At 35.9% G+C, this 23,222-nt stretch overlaps 1 protein-coding gene across 2 annotated transcripts in view; it reads right to left on the reverse strand.

The window, feature by feature from the left end:
• The window catches only part of NEGR1 (neuronal growth regulator 1), an 857,231-nt gene that overhangs the window by 153,742 nt on the left and 680,267 nt on the right, over positions 1 to 23,222 (reverse strand). Inside the window, exons 6-7 of one of the 2 annotated variants that reach the window (XM_027620504.2) lie at positions 22,581 to 22,732; positions 21,595 to 21,658 (exon numbers count right to left, since the gene is read on the reverse strand). In XM_027620504.2, coding sequence (XP_027476305.1) covers positions 21,630 to 21,658; positions 22,581 to 22,732 — 181 coding nt within the window. In that variant the 3' untranslated portion in view covers positions 21,595 to 21,629. The remainder of the gene's footprint in view (positions 1 to 21,594; positions 21,659 to 22,580; positions 22,733 to 23,222) is intronic. The other variant, XM_027620493.2, reaches the window with a different exon arrangement.

The raw sequence follows: 23,222 nt of genomic DNA on the forward strand, positions 1-23,222 counted from the left end.
GAGTCTAATGCATGATATTATGAATTCATGTTATTTTAAATTAGAACTCTGAATATAATTGTACAAATTATGCCTCACATATTAGGCATGTGTACTTAATTCTATACTTGAGGCAGTGATTGTAGGAAGAATCAGGTGATGTGGGCTGTACCACTAACTCTCCGGTCAATATGCTAGGCTAGTTATTGGGCCTCAGTTTCCCCCACCAAAATACTATGGGTTAGATAATATGAACTTTTTAAGACTCTCAAAGCCTTTAGACCTAAGATTCAACAACTAGATCTTTTCTCTTTCTCTTATCTCAAGCAGTCTGTGATTCCACTTTCAGTGTATTATGGGTTAAACAGAACTTGTCAGGGAAACAATTTCTTTTGCCTTGGGAATTCATATATACTCTTTCATGTAAAATCTTCTAACTTCTACTTTTTGCCTGGCTAACATTCACTCATTCTTCAAGTCCTAGACTCAATATCAATTTCTTTAGAAAGTCATGCTTTACCCTTGTATATTATATTTGTCTGATAACATGCTGACATCTACCACAGATTATACATTTCTGAAAGATTGGGGTTATGTCTGCCTTATTGCCACTGTATTTCAGCAACTGATGTAGATCCTGGCACCGAGTCCGTAATCAGAAATGAAAAAACGAATGACTGCATGACTGCATGAAGAAACATTGTTTCTTCATGGCAAAAGATACTCCAGTTTTTAAATAATCGGCTAATAAAGCAATACTTTTCAATGGAACATAGTTTACTCGTGTGTGGAGGTAGTTTGGCTATAGCTTTTATGTGTGTATATATCTACAAGATTGAGGCCTTTTCATAATATTAGGTTTTGGACAAATTTGTTAAGTAAGTATAGGCTCTGACTGTATTATTCATAGAAATTAATAGGAATACTGCATAATATTTAATCTGGTTTGAACTTTGGTAGGATAATTCATACATGTGGTGATCGATGGGAACTTTCCTACAAGTATTTCAAGGAGAGGGAAAAGCTCATTTAAGAATTTTTATTTGAGAATATTTTTCTTATTTTTACAAGGTATCAAATTATCCGTTGAAGAAATAAGCAATGCGATAATTGGCTAGACTTTGAATGAATTGCCTTTTGGATGGGCTATGCCCCCATCTCACTTGCAGAATTGAAAATGAAGGAAATTAGCTTGCCTTCTGAGAGTTAAATTATGAAAGCAACAGATCAGAACAGATATATGCAAAATTACCTTTTAAAGACAAAAGAAATTATACGGCAAACAGAACTTGACAGAAACCTGATTGAATAGATTAACACATCTAAACAAAGAATATGTTACTCCTAAGGGGAAGGAAGTAGGGATCTGGGATTTGGTCAGCTGCAGGCACAGCAAAGTCAGGGGCAAATCAGGATTGGAGGGGGTAGTTTAGAGATGGATGTGATGTATGTACCACTCAGAGAAAAGGGAGCCAGAATTACTGAACTTTATGCATATTTTCCCCACTGCTAAAATTGCCATTTTTTTTTGGTGTGATGAATGAAGGGATGTTGATTTTAGACTAATGTCATTTACTGGTTGATTTATTTTTCTCCCCTTGTCAGATTCCGAGATCATGAAGCAATCTGCTGACTGTGATTTGGTGTCTGATGCAGGTCTGGCTACAGGGAAAGAGAATGGCTGATTCTACAGACTTCAAGTATTTTCTGTCCTCAGCCAGTGATTACTTAGGAAGAATTAATAAAATGACTTCTGATTATGATGTGGCTTTTCATGTTGCTTCACTTTAGGAACAGAATGAGCTGATCATGCCAATATGAACACTATAATCCAGATCAATTTCTTGTACATTAATAAATAATTATTTGAGGGTCCACTCAGAATATATGGTGTGGTCTCATATAGTTTTAAGTCAGTGTCAGTCTCTCACAGTTGCTAAGTCTTAGGCAGTGGACTAGAAAGATTTTGTACCTTTGAGAGAGATGTCTAGAATCTAGTACGTGGTGACCTTTAAGCCATTCTCAGACCCAACCAGACTTCCCCGGGAGCCTTGTTATTTAATGAAGGGTGGTTCTTCGTCTTGCATTAGTATCCCTGGTTACTTGAAGAAATTCACAAGTTGAGCCTCTGGTCCAGAGTCACTGAATCAGTCTGTATTTTGCCCAGGTTTTCAGTATATTTCAGTGTATAATATAATTTGAGAAGCGCTGCTTTAGGGGACACATCCACAATTTTTATCTCTCTATCTCTACAGGTTATTGGGAGACATTCCTTCATGGGTATTTCACACTGCTACATGTTTTGTTGGGAATGCCAACAATGCAAGGCCTTGGTAGAGAATAAAGAGTAAATGCTCTTTATTACCTCTCCTCTCTGGAATGATTTCTTCATATATAAAGTAAAGGGAGCAGGGAAAGGGAAGTAGTTGATGAGAGTTTAAAGGTGGTTAGTTTTTTGAGGGCAAGGTCCACATCATAAGAATTCTTTGTTATTGTTTTCCCCTCTAAGAATCAGCACATTTCTTTGAATGCTGGTGATATCAATAAATGTATGTTCAATTTTAGCCATAGGAACTTGATAATCTTTTAGAAAACCTTAATAAGTTATTTTCTGCACCCACTCTAATTCTACATTAAAGGATATGCATGTGAAGATAGTTAATTTTTCATTGAACTCAAAATATACAAATTGCTTTCATTATCTCTGGTTCAGTGTGATCTTGATAATTCTTGATAAATCTCAGGTCCCTACTCCCTTGGGGTATTCTAGCATCTTTGGAAGAACAACTATTTGTTCAATATATAATATTAAATTCTTCTGACACTGAATCTGCAAATATGATTTTCAAGGAAGAAAGAACAATAGGAGAATTCAAGGGGTTAATGTGTGTTGCCTGCATTTGTCACTTTCGGAGTCATGAATTCAATTTAGTGCTGGTCTACAGAGATGAGAAGGAATGCACCTTTGCTAGAGAAGGAGATGCCTGCACCCTACAATCTAAAGTGATGGAGAGTTTGATAACTTATATCTTGCAGCACTGAAACAGCCAACTGCTTCTGTCTCCAATTAAAGCACCAAAGAAGTAGCTACAAAGCATCAACCTCAACGTGAAACAAGATGGTCATGGAAAGTCTATGAGCTTTAGGGCACAGACAAAACTAAGGGTATTGTCTTTACAACCAAGCCCATCATTTTTGATCTCCGTAATGTAGCTGTGTTTGACTGAGAGAGAACAAAGATGATAGGAAATAAAAGATTGAAGCCACCAGTATTCAAAATTCTTTCTACCAAAAATATTTTCCGAAGGTTGCTAACAAATTAAATTAACTAGACTGGAAGCCAATTAAGTTTTTGAGCAAATTGTTTTGTCAAAGTAAACCACACACCTGGTCTACTGTTGCAGTTGTTAACTCTTAAAGAGAGTTCTGTGTCCTCAATCTGCATCAGTACAAAGTGGGATCACACAGGCTATTCAGTCCCCAATGCTCTCCTCAGACAGAGTCATGGAGCCTAGTGTCCAAGAGTTCCTAAGAGGAAAAAGACAAGCGCCACAGAGGACAATGGAGTTGGGAGTTCTTTCCAGAGCACAGAATGAGTAGCTGCCTAGTGTTGTACCTAAGGAACATATAATATTGGCAGAAAAGGGAATCTTGATTCTTCAGACTGATAGAAGCTGATCATTGCTGTGGATAAGTGGCTGCTGTGGGTTTCCCTTTCCCCCCTTTTTATAATGGGAGAGCTATTACAGTGTTTTGGATTATAGTTTACCATAGTATATTTGGCCTGTATGTGGCAGGAAATGTTTGTTTGAATCCCAAGTTGAGCTGACCACGATGTGTCATATTCAGGCTGACAGAGAAGACTGTGCATCACCCAGAGATCCTGCATCTCAGCCCCAGCATCTGATAGAGCACTATGATCTTCTACCTTTGATAGGAATGGGTATGTTTTACATAGAGGAAGAAGGGCATGCTTGGATGTTTGAGTCACAAACAGATAGATTGTAGTAAAGATTACCTACTAATTGTCCCTCAATATCCATTGTATTCTTTTCCTATCATAAAAAAAAAAAAAAAGTACAGTTTTGGCAGAGAATTCAGTTGTCACTAACAAAGAATATTATGCTAAGTGAAATAAACCAGACAGAAAGACAAAAATGGCATGATCTCACATGTGGAATTTTAAAAAGTCAAATACATAGAAACAAAGAATAGAACAGTGGTTTCCAGGAGCAGGGAGGTAAGGGAAACAGGGAGGAGATGTTGATCAAAGGATACAAAGTTACAATTATCCAGGAAGAATGTCTAGAGATCTGATGTACAGCATGATGACTGTCCTTAATAATAATGTGTTAAATACTGGAAATTTGCTATGAGAGTAGACAGTAGATATCGGGTGCTCTCATCCCACACACAAAAAGTTGTAACGACATGGTAATAAGATATGGTAATTACCTTGACTGTAGTAATTATTTCACTATGTGTGTGTGTGTGTGTGTGTGTGTGTATAGTAAAATATGTATATAGTGATATTAAATATATAGTGATATATACATATCTTTGATATATACATATATCAAATCATCATGTTGTGCACCTTAAATATATACAAGTTTTAATTTAAAAACAATAAAAACACTGTTTTACATGAAAAAAAGTGTAAGTAGCGTGTATAGATTCGGGGAAGTATTTATAAAAGAAAGGAATAAGATCTCCACCCCTCTATTCTTCCCACAGCCTGAAGTACCAACATTATGCTTTGAACTAGATGGGATACTTGCTTGGGACCATAACTAACTTGGGAATGGATGGTACAAAGTGGAACAAAATCATGTAAGGAGGCCGTGTCCTTAATATTACAATGCCATTCTAGCCCTGGACTATCTATTGCAGGTTTCCATGTGAGAGAGAGAGAAAGTATTTTGTTTAAGTCTCTTTTGGGTTTTGTCACTTGCAACTGTTCCTAATCCTAACACAGATGCTTTAGAAAACTTACATAGAAAGTTATTCACAGATTTTAAAATTTTGTGGTCAAGTCTCACAGGATTTTAATATTAATGAATAAGCATAGATAAATTATTTTTGCAATATAGTCCTGGTGGAAGGTCTCTCAGCACTTTGGTTCAACAGAATTTTAATGGTAAAGTAGAATACAGATAAAATAATTTGCTTTTGTTTCTAGACCTTTGTTTTAGACATTTTTCAAAGGTCATGTTAAATAACAAATGTTAGAATTTTATTTTAAAGTTTCACCTATGAAGAAGCCTACAACATGGTGGCCACCACCAATAAGCTATCAACAATGTTGGGGGAACAACCAAACTCCTATGAAATGACAAGTATAAACAAGTACTTAAATGACTATGCATCTGGTGGTCTTTTAGAACGGATAGGTTATAAACGGTACACATGATGGTCATGAAGAACTAAAATCAATGTTAGGTGATTTTTAATTTAGCCTTACACACAGATACATTCACACACACACTCACATGCATGGTTAAAAGAATCACTTCCAATCACTATAATAGATTCCAGATATTTGTTGTTTTCCATCTATTGGCACCATTTCCAGTCTAAAATTGTCCTCTGTGTAAGCTTGTCACTTTGCTGCCCTTTCTTCCATAAACAATGACAATAACAACAGCAACACAACACAGTATTTTTCAGAACTTTTAAAAGTTAGGCCTATCTCACATTGAATTCAACAATTGTAAATCACAAAAGATAAAAATGAATCTGTTGTGATGTTAATATGACACAATGAAAATGTTTTATGAGCATGTAATGTATTTTTCTCTTTGGCTTCATAGGATTAAAACATTACAAGATAAGCTTCCCCTGAGGCTTCACAACTTTTGTCTAAAATGTTGCTTAAGAACTAGTGTGAGGAATTCTTAATCCCAAGAAACAAACTGAGGGATGCTGGAGTGGTGGGGGGTGGGAGGGATGGGGTGGCTGGGTGATGGACATTGGGTAGTGTATGTGCTATGGTGAGTGCTGTGAATTGTGTAAGACTGATGAATCACAGACCTGTACCTCTGAAACAAATAATACATTATTTGTTATATATAACAATATAGATATAGATATATAGACAATATAGACAATAGATATATTGTATAAATAATACATTATATGTTAAAAATAAAAGAAGATAGTAGGAAGGGAAAAATGAAGGGGGGAAATCGGAGGGGGAGATGAACCATGAGAGACTATGGACTCTGAGAAACAAACTGAGGGTTCTAAAGGGGAGGGGGGTGGGGGGATGGGTTAGCCTGGTGATGGGTATTAAGGAGGGCACGTACTGAATGGAGCAATGTTGTCTTTGTATTTGAAGATAATGATTCTGAATCCCCCTCAGCAGAATACTGGCTTGGAGTTATTATTTTTTTTCCAGTGCCTTGATACTCACTGTTTCTGAACTTCTGAAGCCATAATTATCTTATCTAGATAGAGCACTGCATTACATTTTGCCTTTCCTCATTCTCTAATTGAACCAGATACTAAGTCTGATCTCATACCAGCTGTACCAAACAGAGGCTGCTACACTTTTCTCCTCATACTTCCCTGTCCTCTCAGCTTTACCCTCCAGCTGTTAGTAGAGGCATTTTTATTGACTTGCTGATTAACAGTGGGGCTGGGCTTGTGCTAAGCCATCTTAGCTCTCTCACCCAGTTCCTATCAAAACCAATTGAAAGATGGGACTGGAGCTATCGGTTATTAAAAACTAAAGCAAAACAAAACAAAACACAGAGAAAAACAAAGGCAATTCTTCTAGAGAGCTTAACTCTTCCTTGGTCTGGGACTGGAGAAAGTACATACTATGCTGGATATCTCATTGCATATAATAGACGGTAACTTAAATTAGCAAAACTATCTTTATGGGCTATTTTCCAGGACATGAAAATAATTTTTAATGTTTAGCTATCAACTGTCATTGTGACCTTACTAATCAGGTGATTTTCTAATCAGGAGATAATGTGTTATGTCTACATAGGAGAGTTCTTCATGGGTTCATTTAGGGGCAAGAGTATTTAACTTTATTACAGTGGTCAGAGATGATAGATTTTGCTCCAAAGTTTCTTTGGAGAGCTTCTTGCAACATCCTATGTAATTTGAAGGAAAAAAAGATTAGACCAAACAATTATAGTATGTATAAGTGAATAGATTAACAGTGTCCTAGAAAAAAGTTAGGGAACACTATATTAGAAAAAGGTTAAACATCTCATTAAATAGTTCAGTACTAATTATTTTACTATATGATCAGCAAAATGGGTCAGGAGAGTGAAGTAACTGCTCTTCCTTTAAATGGAAGTTGGCATAAGTATATATGATTTTCTAGAAATATATGAGGAAGTGACAAATAAGTATATGTGTCTGAGGACTGCCAAACACGGCAGAGGAATTAAAGCTCAGGCCAAAAGTAGTCTTTATCTTGGTAACGGGGGTTGTTTCACATGTATGGTGAAACATCTTAAGAACCAAAGTATTGCAATATTTCAGTAATAAGTATTTGGTTCTTCTGTCACTCACATTTTCAAAGCTATCAATGGTATATGAAAAAAAATGTTTTTGGCTGATGACATTTGTATAACACATTAAAAGAAGGTAGCATATGCTTACGAGGCTATTTACAAGCTAGTATGTGCCTTTCTTTCCTTCTTGTGTCTGCTCACTTTTCCCTTCATTGTCTTCTGTGCTCCAGCCATATGAAATTTCTTTTATTCATGCATATTTGTCATTTTGTCTCTCACCTCTAAGAATTTACCACATTTTGTGGTAACTGCTTCTGTCTCCAACCTTCCCGTCAAAAATAGTAGTCTTTAAAAGGTTAGGAGCCAAGTCTTACCAGCTCACCTTTGTATTCCCAACATAGCACGAGACTAGGCATTTAGATGGTCAAAAAATTGAATAAGCGAATAGATACTGAAGTTTTAAAATTATAACATTACTGGTTAATTTCATGTCCCAAAGTATGCAGCCTACAAATTATAATTTTCTTGCTTTAAGCAGGTAAGAAGAATAAGGAAACAAAACACTTGAAGATATTTTTGGAGGGTAAAAGGAAACAGATTCCACCTAATTCAAAGCAACTCAAAATATGTATTCCTCTTCCCCTGACTCTAGCCAGGTTCTAGGAGAGACAGCGCTGAGTCTGGAATCTGTTGTGATGTTAATATGACACAATGAAAATGTTTTATGAGCAGGTAATGTATTTTTCTCTTTGGCTTCATAGGATTAAAACATTACAAGATAAGCTTCCCCTGAGGCTTCACAACTTTTGTCTAAAATGTTGCTTAAGAACTAGTGTGAGGAATTCTTAATTTCAGGAAAGAAACTGAGGGATGCTGGAGTGGTGGGGGTTGGGAGGGATGGGGTGGCTGGGTGATGGACATTGGGAAGGGGATGTGCTATGGTGAGTGCTGTGAATTATGTGAGACTGATGAATCACAGACCTGTACCTCTGAAACAAATAATACATTATATGTTAAAAAAAAAAAAAAGAAGATAGTAGGAAGGGAAAAATGAAGGGGGGGGAATCAGAGGGGGAGACGAACCATGAGAGACTATGGATTCTGAGAAACAAACACATTCTAGAGGGGAGGGGGTGGGGGGATGGGTTAGCCTGGTGATGGGTATTAAAGAGGGCACGTTCTGCATGGAGCACTGGGTGTTATATGCAAACAATGAATCATGGAACGCTACATCAAAAACTAATGATGTAATGAATGGTGACTAACAACATAATAAAATAAAATTAAAAAAAAGGAATTAGTGTAAAGCAGGAATGAGGCATAGTAATAGAGTCAATTCTAAGAGGGAAATGTTTTGTGTTGCAGCAAATGTAAACAGGAAATTCTACATGTAGATGTGGGCACTTGGGTATGCATGAGCTTATCGCAGAGACAGAAAAACTCACAACTTTGTAAGGGGTCATTATAGTGATTTGGAGATAGTCTATCAAATTATCCCTACCTCACAGTAAAGGAAATTAGAGATATAATGAGGAGGATTGGAGTTATACAAGAGGTAAAGGAAAGACAACTAATGGATGAATCCCTACCATGCACCAAGTGTATATAAACATATTATCTTGTTTAACATATAAGATCATCCCACCTCCATGTGAGCAAAGTATGATTAACTCCATTTAAATGAGTAAATTGAAGATAAGAGAGGTTATGTAGTTTGCGTAGAACCCTGCAGGTTGTGTATGGGGAAGCCAAGTTTTCCTTTATATTCACTTGGGTAAATAGAGGCATGTTGAAACTGGCTTGTATCAGGTCATGACAGCCAACTGTTTAACTTGAGGGAATGTGAGCAGTTTGCTAAACATTGCTTTTGTTTAAAATTAAGTTATATAAGCATACAATTAAATAAGTTATATTAAAAACATGTCATAACTACTCAAAACTCATTATTTCAAAATGTTTTTATGATATTTTTACTATTATCTATGGTCGTCAGGTGTTTTACATTGTATCTGTATTGTGGAAATATTATATCATGGTGTGACACTGTACACAGGTTCCCAACTCTGCATTCGGTGACATCATTTGGTAGCTTGAAATCTGCATGATGGGGATATTTGCACTGGGTAAATGGGGAAACGCTCCAAATTAAGGGTTGATTTTTTTTTGTTATTGTTGTTGATGGTTATATTTGAGAAAATGACGGAGAAAATGTTATTTTTAAACATAAAAGTATATTGTATGTAGCTGTTACATCATAAGTAGAACAAAAAATTGAGAGAGTTTTTTCTCAGGTTCTAAAACTGTTATTTGTTTCAGCAAAGAGGTTACTTTCATCTTACTTATTATCATAAATAAAAATAGCAACAGACATTCATATCAGAATAATACTCATAGTTGGGATACAACTCCACTTATCAAATCATGATTGAATTGTAGCCATAGTTGGCTACAGATACATGATTTTGGCAAAAATTAATAAAAGGATTCTATGAGAGGGAATTGGCTGTATAGAATTTACAATAAAGTGTATAGCACATCTTATTATCATTTGTAAATTTTGTGATACACATTCTTTGTTTCAGTTACATTTCTACCAATGCACCACCATATAATAGCAAAGCCATAAAATTTTTATTAAGTAAGATTAAATAGAAATATGGGGAAGTTTTTGCAAGGTATAAAATTCAATCTATGCTATAATTATAAATATGCAAAATAAATACATAAAGATAGGAAGGTTTATGTGGAAAAACAAAGGAGTTTTGTGAGGAGGATAGATGCTATACAATTAATTTACAGTACAAGGTGGTAAATATGAAAAATAAAAATGCATAACAAAAGCCTGCTATGTCCTAGAAAAGTATTTATAATTTCTTTGTGCTTATCTTATAAAATATTTTGGCAAGGAAGGGTGGGATGTGTTGTCATAGAATACAGTTCTATGGATACTTGTAGAAGGTTCTTTTACATCACAGTAAACATGTTTTGCTTTTTTCTTTAACTGTTGCATCTACAACTATAAAATACAATGTGTATATGACTTTTCCCTTTATCTAATAGTAGAATAATATACTGCCTTACTTTTTTATCATTAATTTTCATTTTCTCTAAATTTTAGTACACATGTCTTAAGATGCGAACTCATCTTTTCAGTCGGAAGAGATTCTCTGGGAGAAGCAGTTTTCTCACATCAAAACAAACATAAAAAAACAAACAAACAAAAGATGCTTTGGGCAGCCAATTCTGTGACTGAGACTATTTTTAAAAAGTAAGCCTACTTTTTTCCAGGAATGTATGAGAAAACCTTCCTGCGAATTTCAGGCACAACCAGGTTGCTTCCCAAATTGGCCATTTGCACTCCGGGGCTAGAGCTGAAAGTGCACAGAATTGCTGAGTAATTCGATTGTAGGCAGAATCGATGCAAGTGTGAACGCTGCCCTGGTCTGAGGTTGGCCCTTAGGCTGCAACTTAAATCAATTTTAGGTAAGCTAAGTTTGATTACATTTTCAGTGATGAAGCTTTCAAAAGCAATTTTTGAGCTGCCTATTCTGAGGCTGTTCGGTTCTATCCTGAATCTCTATTCCTGGTTAGAGAAGCATCTACTTATCTGTTTTGGTGATGATTAAGTCCTGGAGTTGAGGAAAATAAGAGAAAGAAAAAGAAAAAAAAAAAAAAAGAGGGCATGATCCAGAAAGCATGTGAATCTATAACTAATAATATGTGAGTGATAATGTCTTTTATCTTTTCAAAATATATAAAAACAAGAGGAAGAAGGAGAAAGGATCAGGGTATGCTAACAAAGAAAAAAAAGTAAATAACAGACAGAAGATTATGATCATGGTGATGTGTGGCAGTCTAAGAATATTTTGGCATATGAGACCCATTCTTTCAGGTGTTGCTGGCAGGAGGGATGTTGGAGAGATACAGGTGGTTCTGGAGTATGAAACATAATGGGTGTAAGCAAGGATGTCAGATATGGACTCCAATAGCAATATGCTAGCTTGAGAGAAATAAACACTTTCCATTTATCTTTTTCCAGCAGAGTCAAGACTACAGGGTTGTGCATTCATAGCTTATGCAAGTCTTCCTAAAAATGTGTTTCCCTAGTTAAATAGTTTGATTGTAGATATTATCTACATTAGGGTAAGGACATCATTATAACATAAACTATAGTGCTCCCAAGAAATTATTATTTTTTTGAGAAAATATGAATTTTCCTACAGGTGTGACCACTGATTCTTACAAGACAGGCCCTACTATGACCACTAATTCTTAAAACATGGACTATAATCCTGCCAGTTTTAAAAAAATATGTTGCTAAATCTTGTCTTATGAAGTATTTTAGAAAATTTGTGATTCCTTCTAAGTGGACTGAGTGGTGACTCTAATAGTTTTTTGACAAGACTTATGATCTGCCTCACTAATTAGGTTGCTCCACATATGCACTAACTGGATTGATTTTAAAAAAAATCAAAGAAAGGAAACTGAAGAGCATGCAAATATCCAATACCACATTTTAGAGCTACTTCTTTACGTTAAAATCACTGAAAGGGAAAGCTGGTAAAAAAAAAAAAAAAAAAAAAAAAAAGATAGGGGCGCCTGAGTGGCTCAGATGGTTAAGCGTCTGTCTACCTTCAGCTCAGGTCCTGATCCCGGGGTCCTGGGATCAAGTCCCGCATCAGGCTCCTGGCTCAGTGGGGAGCATTTTTCTCCCTCTCCCTCTGCCTCTCTCCCTGCTCATGCTCTCTCTCTCTCTCTGTACCTCTGTGTCTCAAATGAATAAATAAAATCTTAAAAAACAGATAAAATTGGAAAAATCCAACTTACTAAAAATTTCTGGTCATGTCATAGGTGAAATAACATTTCTACGCAAGCAAGTCTTGCTTGATTTATTCAAATCTTACTTAAGTATATACTGGGCAGATATCTAATTTGTGTCTCTGGAGAGAAATATCAACTGAATTATATTTATAAGTAAGGAAATCCAGTCCATGCTGAACAGACATATTCGATGAGGACATGCCATTTCAACTCTCTTCCCCAGCGGTTTTATGGCTACTAAAACAGAATTTACAGTGCTTTAGAGAAAGTGTGGCCCATTGAAATATCATTGCTTTCACAGTTAATTCTTCCTCTTTTTTCCTTTATTTGGAACATCAAAAGAGAAAAAAAATCCAATTTCACTCTACTTTTTCTTTTGGTGATGTGCTCTCTTAATTATGCTTTGTGTTGCCGGAGGAGAAATGGGAAGTTTAATAATAAGGGCACTCAGCACTTCATAATAATCATTTTCTTCACTTATATCTCTGAATCGTATATGAGTGGCCACACTTATATTTTTCAGAAAAAGAAACAGCACCAAAGTGGAGGTGGGGGAGTAGCTCAGACTGCTACCTTGTCATGTGCTCAAACTATTGGATCATGCTTCAAATCCAGTCACCGCTATGGCGAAAATAATGCATGCTGGGTAAGTAATCTCTAAGAGACTTACTTAGAAATCATTGGGAGGGGAATCGCTCACAGGACCTCCAATATGCTTTGTCAGGGAAAAGACTGGGTAAGGCACTACTGAAGGTAGAGGCAGGTAATACCTTTTCTTCAAACTGGAAATGTTGGCATGTTTTCATTTTTACAAAATCTTAATAGCCACAATTCCCATATATACGGGTCACATTTTGGCCTGATTTGTTATAAGAGTCAGAGTTTTGTGGAATAGCAAGCAAGAAGATCTATTCTAGTGCCTTTTCATAGGTTATTGGCTGACAGAATTGAAACTGTGAACATAAAGGAAATTTCCCTGGAGAGTAAAATTCTTTGTAGAGATGACAAAATGATTAGGCCAGCAGTGCTATGAGCCAAATTTTATGGAAACTCACCACAGAGCAAAACACATTAAAATACTTTTTTTGTCAATAAAAAATAATTTTGGGTTCAATGACAAAAATGTACAGAAGGGGAAAATATTGGCAGCCTTTCTACTTTGTTAAGGAGTAGGTATAACTGGTTTTAATAACAACCAATACATAAATACTACTTCTTTTAAACGTATATAGATTTTTTTTAGACTCTTAAAGCACTATAGCTGAAAGAGAATTTGGCTATTTATTTTATCCTCCTCGTTTTATAGATGAGGAAACTGAGGCCAGAGAGTTAAGTGCTTTACTTAAGGACTTGTCTAAGTAAAGGCAAGAACCTAAATTGCCTGTCTCTTAGGCTAGGACCCCTAATACTATTTTATGGTTAATTTTGAAACTCCTTTTGATTTTTCAATATCTTTTTGGTACCTAATTCCCACAAACCTGCTACATTTCAGGGCTGATCAATGACAACTGCAAATACCAAAGCTGCATTCTCCCTTTGGCATTTACTGACCCTTTATCAACCATGGGGATGTATGTATAGCTTCACTGGCTTGAGGATGCAGCTGTCACATTGCCTCTTAACCTGAGAGAAACACATCACTAGAGTAATTAATCTTGTACAACCCTCTCTATCAGCCTGACCACTTTTTTTTTTCATCATTACAAGTGAATGCCTATGTGCATGGCTGATTTAATTAACAATTCTAATAAAAGAGACAGTATCATAGCAATATACATAAGTACATGAATAAATGAATTAAAGAACCAGTGCTGTTCTTGAATATCCAGTGAGATAAAGTTACACAGTTACTGGGGTTACAGAGACTGAGCTTCAGTGTTTGGATCATCCGTACCGGAGAGGAAAGAAAAGGAAACTGACATTTAATGGGGCACTGAATTAGCTATTTTACATATCCTATATCATTTGATCTTCACCACAACAGGATAAAAATAAGTTATTTCCCCTTTTTTATAGATGAGACAACTGAAGTTTAAAGATTGGGATTGTGAGAACTGCCCAACATCCCAAATGGGGGACTACGGCTTTGACTCAGATCTGTTTGCTCCCAAAGCTTTCAGTGGTTGGCATGTGTAGTGGAAAGAGCATTGGAACAAGCGTAGGAAAAACTAAGCCAGTTCTAGCTTTAGATCTGCTGTGACAATATACAACTTTGAGTTCCCTCACCTACAGAGTGAAAGAACTGGTCGAGACTGAAAGTTTTCAAACCGAATCTCGTGCAACTCTGTGGCTTTTTGACGGGCCTCAGGGTCACTGTGTAGTGTGATATGGAGGCAAAAGACAGAATTTTCCACATTTACCTCCAAATCAACCAAATGAACTCCAATTTTATCTTTGTTATATATTAAGGTCTTGCATCAAGTTTTATTTGGGGAAAGAAAGGAATCCATTGCTTTAAAAAGTTGGCAAAAAACTAGGTAACATCTGAGACTACCATAGCTTTAAAGTTCTGTCATTTGACATGGCTAGCTAAAGCACTGTTAGCATTTCTATTCGGCTCTTACTAGTGGAGATTTGGTGAGCTGGAGCACCTTAGGTTCCAACAGTTATTCTGACTACTTCAATATTTTGGGTATCATCTCTCATGTATGGCACTGACTGACTATATTGTGTCAAAAAAAAGCTTCTTGAGAACACACAAAGCTTCTAGGAATAAGGTCAGGGAGGAAAAAGTCTTCTTGCTTCCCTCATACTGCATTTCAGCAAATTTGTATACTTCCATGATGTGTATGACGATTATGTATGTGTGTATTTCAGTTTAGCAGAGTGCCATTCAATAGGTTGATGTAGCTATATCAAAGTCTACCTACAACTGCAAACCTAATTTTTGTCAAATATTTATTACTTGAACATCCAGGCAAGGCTTTCCATTAACATCTTAAAGCTGTGAGGATAAAGCTAGTTGGCTCACGTAGCACACTGTCTTCAATAATCACCAAGCCTAAATTTATTACTGTCTCTTTCAACCAAAATGAAATTCCTATCTCTTTTAAGCTCCAGGAGGGGAGATCAATTTCAATCTAAAATATGAATCATTCAAATTTGTGGTATCACCTTTCACATGGAATCAGGGTTCATTATAATACACAAAAGTAACAGAGAGCCCATACATTTGCTTACTGGCATGTGGGGACATTTGAAGCAAGCAGAGAGCTGAAATATTACTTGCAAGGGCACAGCTGGCTCCATATTCAACAAATCAGTCAAAAAATAACGTTTGCCTGCCTCAGTTGGATCTAAACAAGGAAAAACTGTTTTGCCAGCCACATTCTTACTTTCTCCAATAGCTTCTTCCATTTTCCTTTTGGATACCAGCTACTGACTCTTTTTTTTAATCTCAAAAAGAAGGTGTCCATCAAATTAAACAGACTGGGAAGAAATATCCTCTAACATGAAAGGAGATTTTCCAGAAACTTAAATAGCACTGATTGTATAAAACATTTGAAATTGGAACTTCATTATTTTCTCCACAGGGTTGCTAAGGCAGGGAAAAGACAAAGTTTTGGTGAGTCCTTTGAATATTTTATGTGTAATATTTCTGAGGCAAATGCTTTGTTACTTGAATAAATGCATGTGCGTGTGCGTGCGTGTGCGCGCACGCACACACACACACACAAGAAAAGGAGAGAAGTCCTTCTCACATCATTAGGACCTATATTCTAGCAATGGATTTGACACCCCCCACTTTTGGAAACACATGAAAGAGGAATTTGGCACCCACACACTGGAGCAGTATTATTGTTATCTATGTAGGCCTGTACGCAAAGACTCCATTAATATTAAAGCTTGACTTGTCCCAAATATTTTCATATATTAGGTCCCTGGAGAAAAAGGTATATTAAACCAAACTTATGTGAATTTTAAGCACTTTGTTTATGTGGCTAAATTTTTTTCCTTCTTAACTAATTCTTTTTCCTTACTTCCCTTTGGATTGTGATTCTTTGTGTCTTATAATGAATATCTATTTTTTTTAAGAAGGTGGAAAACAAAGCATATACAACAAATTTTACCTATAGAAATGACTTCTATTGGTTACTAAATTATGATCAAATAATGGTGTAAATTTGATGAATTGGACCCATAGATGGTAGGATGGGATCATTCAGTTCACATTCTTTAAGGGGAAGACTTAAAGGAATCATCTCTTTCAGTAGCTCATGTTCAGGAAACAAAAAACACAACTGAAAAATAATATAAAATCCCAAATAATTCTGAATCCCAAATTTTTTACTTAATAAGGAATTTTGCTATGAATAGTTGGTATGCTGTCATCTATTATTAATTTTGTTAAAGCACTTGCTCCTTGAGGCTGGTCTATACTGATCTACAGATATTTTTTTTTCTCTCTCTCTCTTTCTCTCTTTCACACACACACACACACACACACACACACACACACACACAGATGTTTTCATTGCAGGTTATATTTCAGAAATTTCTGGACAGATAATCTAGAAGGTGAGGGATTCATTGTATACTAGGTTTCCTGTAGTTTTCCTAACATAAATTTTGCTTTCCCCTAACTTGAGAAACTATATATTCTTTACCTAAAGTAATTCTATTGATGAAGTTACTAACATCTCTGCTTAGAATTATAGTCCTCTTACTATTATAGCCGAAAGCCTGCAGGCCATGGAAGGCAAAGGGGTTTAAGGTGACATCATTTTAAATCAGTTCTTTCTCGTTTCTCTGGGACTGAAGAAAAATGTGAGAAAAGAGACTAACAAACTGAGAATGAGGGAGGCTTGCAGAACAAGAAGCATCACCAAAGACTGATGTCCTGCATCTTTGACGTTGCTGGTCATGGAGTGGTTGATGTAGACACGGCCATTGGACCTATTAATCATAAAGCAAGCCCAATTCAGACGAGCCGCTAAAGTGTTAAGGCAGATCATCAGCCTGTGTTCTTCATTTCAGTGGTTGATTTTCAGACTTTTCTGATCTGCTGTAGCATTGAACACTGCTGATCAACACTCTTCTCGAAGGAGTCTCCTCCTGTGCCTTCCATGACACTGGTCTTCCTCTGGCATCTCTGTCCACACTGAATCCACGTGCTTCTACAGAATGTTTCCACTCTTCTGCTCACTGCTGATTTTACTTGGTTTTTGGTCCTTGCTCAGCTTTTTGCTATACATGACTGAAATGACCACTTTCATTCTGATAACTTCCAAATCACATCTCCATTCTGGACTTTACATCCAGCTACCTACTGAACATTGCCTCTAATTGAGGCACTTTCTTCTTTAAATCTCTAAAATTAAAGTCGCTTTTCTTCTTTCAATCTCTACCTTCTCCCCAAACCTGAAAATGCTAATCCTCTTCTCATGTTCTATCCTGGTTAATCTTACCCAACTAAATGTTGGGAGTTACCTGGATTCCTATAGTTCTTTTCTTATTCTCTCCACATTTGGTCATTAACTCCTCTCTCCTGATTTCTCTCTCTCTCCTCTGCCCCTCTTTTTTTTGCAGCTATCTTCTTGTCAGTCTAATACCTGCGTTTAGGCCTCACATTACCTAAGAATGTCTTTCAGAAAGAAAATCTGTTCATATCCTTCCTTTATTAAAAATCCTTCAATGACTCTCCAAAACCAGAAGGATAAAGTCCAAGCTCATCTCCAGCCCTTCCTGTCCTAATTCTACCAACTTGTCCAGTCATCTCTCAATACTCTCTTCTCCCACCTTTTACTCTTAACCATATAAAGATACTACCATGTCTTCAAATGTATCAGATTGTTTCATACTGCCATGTCTTTATAGTAGCTGCTTCATATTAGAGTATTCCCACTCCCAAGCCCTTTCCCATTTGAGCCTGGGTTCAATCCTATCATGTCCTTTGTTCAAGGGTCATCTCTACAGCTTACCCTCAGTCACTGAGACTGAGTTGATCATTCTCTCATTTGTGCCACTGTACACTGTGCTCATGATTGTTCTTGAACGAACTCTGCAAACTTCTGCCTTTGAAAGTGACACAATGGTTGCTAAAATGGTATTCTGAGTTGTATCTTAGTTCTATTTCTCAGAGTGATATGACCTACTCTGGGTGACAGACAATCTCAAGACCAGATTAAGAGCCTCTTCTCTGCCCTAGTGTGCTACTATTCCTCTACGGCATTACAGTTGTCCATTTCTTATCTCTCTCCTCTCATTCATCTGAAATTCTCTGAGGATGGGTTTCCAGATCAATTAATTCTTTTCTTTTCAACATTGAGTACAATGCTTTGTACACTGTAGGCAGTCAATATTTATATGATGAATGAAGGTTGCTATTGAATAAATTATTTAACACTGAAAATAGAATAATTATTTTAGTTTTGCCTTTACTCTTTGAATCTCCTAGATGTCTGAATTGCTATGCAGCAAACATCATATTTAATCTGGAATTAGTACCACAAAGCCTGCTTCCTGCACTGACCAAGGATGAGGTTAAGTTATGAGCTAGAGTTGGGACATTATTTCAGATTTGCCTGCCTTCTCCCTGGCTTGCCAGGGACAGTTTACCATCTAAACCCATAGTAACGTGTTGGGCACTGGGTCAACAAATAAGGTCAGCCATCTATATATTGCTTTGTGAACTGAGTGCTCTTAGGGGATATAATATAATAACAATGGCTAACATTTATTGTTTATTTTATTCCAGGCTGAGTAATAATTGCTTTACATGCATCATCCCATTTAATTTTTATCCTATAGATGGGAGCTGGTATTGCCCTCATTTTATCAATGAATTTACTGAGGCTTTGGCATTTGCTCACAACAGTCACACATAACTGATATGGAGTAAAACTGGGATTCAAACAAGGCCTGCTTGACTCATTTTATGTGAAACACACACACACACACACACACACACACACACACCAAAGAATGAATTCTTTTTTTTTTTTTTGATGGTCTTAGTTATAGCAAAGCTCTAAATTATAGCTTCTTGCCTTCTGTCTTCTTGATGATCTAGGAAATGCAGGTTGTTACAAACCAGAAGTAGACTGTATCAGTCCAAAATTTATCCTAAGTAGTCATGGATGGGGAGCTGATTCCTAACGGCTAAAGCTCTGTTAGAAAGCTATTATCAATCAGTTTGAGTGTTTGCTATGTATAAACACTACACTAGCAACTCACATTTCTGATAACCCTGTCTTTGAGTGTATGAACTATCAGGGTACAAACAATGAAAACATGGAAATTTTCTTATTCATGGCGTGTTCCAAATATCACCATGTACACAAATGGCAGACTTTTTGGAGTCTATTTATTTTCTCTTGGGTAAGAAAATGGGCAAGCTAGCTTTACACACTCCCTTAACTATAGGAAGGGCTGATCTTCAGCAATAGGTTTTTAACGTCTGGTCATAGGCCAATACTAGATCAGCTTAGGACTAGCTGCTAGTCTTGGATCAATTTAGAGGTTGAAGACTCTCCCATTCATAGACCTTGTGAAGAGCTGACAAAAGCTCTTCTCAAGTGACATAGTGCACTTTCCAGCTAGCATCACGTGGACTTCAAGAAAGGTGACTTTCCCCATAATACAGTTTGTAGATTCACAATGCCTCTGTTGGATAACTGTACCATCCAAAGAGATTTAAAATGCCATAAAAATGTGTGTTTAAATAACCCTGAGTCTCATTTTTGTGTAAGTTTTCAGTCAAACATTGAGCCCATTCATCTTTCATATACTTAAATTTGATATCTGGTATATGCTGTTTACATCTAAACACTTGTTTTAAAAAGTTTTATATGTTGAAGAATAGCACCCTAAACTATTTTTAAAAAGTTGATAAAAAACACAAGAAGGACAAATATGTTGTATGTATAGGATTTAGCTTTGGAAGACCATGTTGCAAATGATACAATTTATCTTTCACTCCATTGATGCTTTTACATTGATAGTAAGAGACAGGGAAATGTGAGAGTTAAAAACTTGGGCTCTGGAGCAAGACCTTAGGGATTTAGGGTTTTGCTTTGTCACTTATTAACCATTTGACTTTGGTCATACTTTTAATCTTTCTTCATCTTAGTTTCCTCATTTGTAAGAAGGAAATTATAGAATTTACCTCTTTGGATCACATGAGAATTAAATGAACAAATTCATATAAAGAGATTAGAATGGTATCTGGTCTACAGTAAGCTCACAATAAGTGTTACTTGTAATCCTCCTGCTATTGCCTTGCATATCTAGAGATCACAAATACATGTTTTACATCTAAAACCCAGTTCATTCATTTATTCATTAGTCATTCAATTACTTATTCAATGTTTAACAAATTCATTTATTCCCTAAAGATTTATTGATTACCTATTAAATAGCAAGCACCGTGCTTGGTGATATGAGAGATAACATAATGAATCAGGTATTGATCCTATATTCTTAACAAACATAATTTGGTGGAGAGAGATGAAAAGCATATACAAATAATTATTGTACAAAACAGAGATGCTCAGTGAAGTAAGAGCTTCAAATGAGGTCATACAAGAATTCTGAATATATAGACGTTTTTCAGACTTCTAGGGCTATGCTCATAATTACAGATAAGATTTGCTTATTATGTCTTTGTTGACAAATTAATCAAATTGTGCTAGTATTTCACAGCACCTCTATATCCAGGAAGCCAGTGGCAAAAGGAGATGATTACAGTCCATTCTGAAGACACCATGCTTAGAAGCCCTTTCAGCAGTGCATTATTTCCAAATGATTGTGTTAAGGTTGCCAGAGCACCACAAACACTTAAGTAAGTGACATTTGTTCCTAATTTGTCACATTCATTAATGTTTCAGTTTCAAAAATCAGAATGTGTTTTAGAAATTTAAATAGCAAAAAGTTAATGTGTTAATAAGCTTTAAATTTTTCTTTACTTTGTCTTTTTAATTCATTTATTCTTTCAGGTTCTTGAATATTTAAAATATTAATAGTATACCAAAGAAGTATCAATATTTATATTAAATTGGAATTCACACTGCTCTGTAATACTTTTAATGGTTTATATTATTCATAATTACACTAAATAAATCATCCTCATGGAAGAAACTTAAGCAAGTTTATTATACTATGGTATTGCATGGCAAGCAGTGTTTTTCAGAGTGGGGGTATTAAGAAATATTGAGTAATATTAAGCTGGAATAATAAGTGATGTGTTGTTTTTAAAGTATATAGAGCAAATCCTTTTCAAATGATTATTTTCTACTAACAACTAATATATTTTATTTAACATCAGAAGTACTTAAATTGTGGTAATTCCAAGTTCATAAATCATGAAACTTCTTACATTTTTAAGTAGTAGAAGTATTATGTATCCCATCCTTACTTCTGCAAAATGGAAGTGATGATGTCTGTAATGAATTACACAATATTCACATTTTTCAGAAACAGCTTAATATCACAGGATGATAACATAAATCTATGTATGTCAGCTTACTATAAAAAGAGTAACTATAAAAGATAAGGATGATTCAGATAAGTTTGTGGAACTGAAAAGACAGTATATTCTGCCTAATCTTTGAACATTTTGAGAAATACTCCACTTCAAAACTAGGACTATTTTATGGTTATGAAAATGTGTTGTTTATTCAGCTCCTAAAAAGCACTAAGAGTAATTGTAAGAGAAAACATCAGCTTGGGTTTCACTCCCTTCAACTAATCCTCATATTTGTTCTTCCTCTTTCATTCCTGTCCTTAGGAACCAAGATACATTAGAAATATAGTATTTATTTTAGCAAAACCTTAAGTTGCATTTCAAATACAGTTTTTAGTAAAAAATCTATATAGATAAAATACTCTGTCCATGATCATTTACTTACTCTTTCATTTTACATATGTCATGTGAAATTCTCACTATTCCAAGATGAATGTCTAAAGAAAACCAATCAAGAGTAAATTCAGCCAAAATTAACCTATGCTTCAGGATAATGTAACACATTTTTAAAAACAAAACAAAACAAAACAAAACAAAAAAACAAAAGCCCACCAAACCATCTTCAGTCAGAAGACATTTTTCAGTGGGTCCTATTATTCAGGTAATTTTTCCCTTTTCTCAGCTCTAAGACATTTTTCTAAACACATGTAGACTTCAGTAGAGATTCAAAAATTCTCAAACACCCATACCATTTAGGGGCCAAGTCTCCTCTGTGTAAGGGATGTGTCACATCAGGCTGAGTTCTAAAATGAACATACGCCATTCTCAGGTTTTATCTCTGCTGATGGTCAGGAGCCAAGGGGCCCCCGGGAGCATTTTGGCAACACTGTGTTACTTACGGTTGAGAGGCAGGCTCGCATTGGTTGTGCCTAGCTTGTTGGCAGCCACACAAGTATAGTTGCCGAAGTGCTCTTGGGTCACATTGGTAACAGTGAGAATGGATCTTGTGCTAAAGTTTTGAATAATGATTCCTTGTTGGCCATTGAAGAGCCTAGAAGACAAAATAAACTCTAGGTAAACAGGCATCGTGAATACCATTTTTACTTTTAGCTTCACTGGGGTTGTCATGGCAACCCATACACAGTTTTGTCCACACTCATGTTAGCATATAATGTGATAATATAATGCAATTATATTTTCTTTACGTTAGTAGATATCAGGGAGGAGAAGCTGTTTGACAGCTGTAGATTGTTACAATGGGATGATTTGTGCTCTACAACAGGCTGAATTTAGATTTCCACATGTCCTGTTCATACACTGATTTGTATTTTAGAAAACTAAGCACACTACAGCAATGGCATCTCATCTGTTAAAGTTGAGAAAGAGCAAAGCAAATTAAATATAATGATTTTATTAAAAACACACAAACTGATGGTTTCTGAAAAGTTGGCTGGGATATCTCTAGGCCGTTTCAGATATTATTGGATAACCCCCATGAAAGTTAACCCCACAACTGTGATAAGATGGTTCTGAGTCTGGGA

This window comes from Zalophus californianus, chromosome 4, assembly GCF_009762305.2.
Source record: "Zalophus californianus isolate mZalCal1 chromosome 4, mZalCal1.pri.v2, whole genome shotgun sequence".
Lineage (NCBI taxonomy): Eukaryota > Metazoa > Chordata > Mammalia > Carnivora > Otariidae > Zalophus > Zalophus californianus.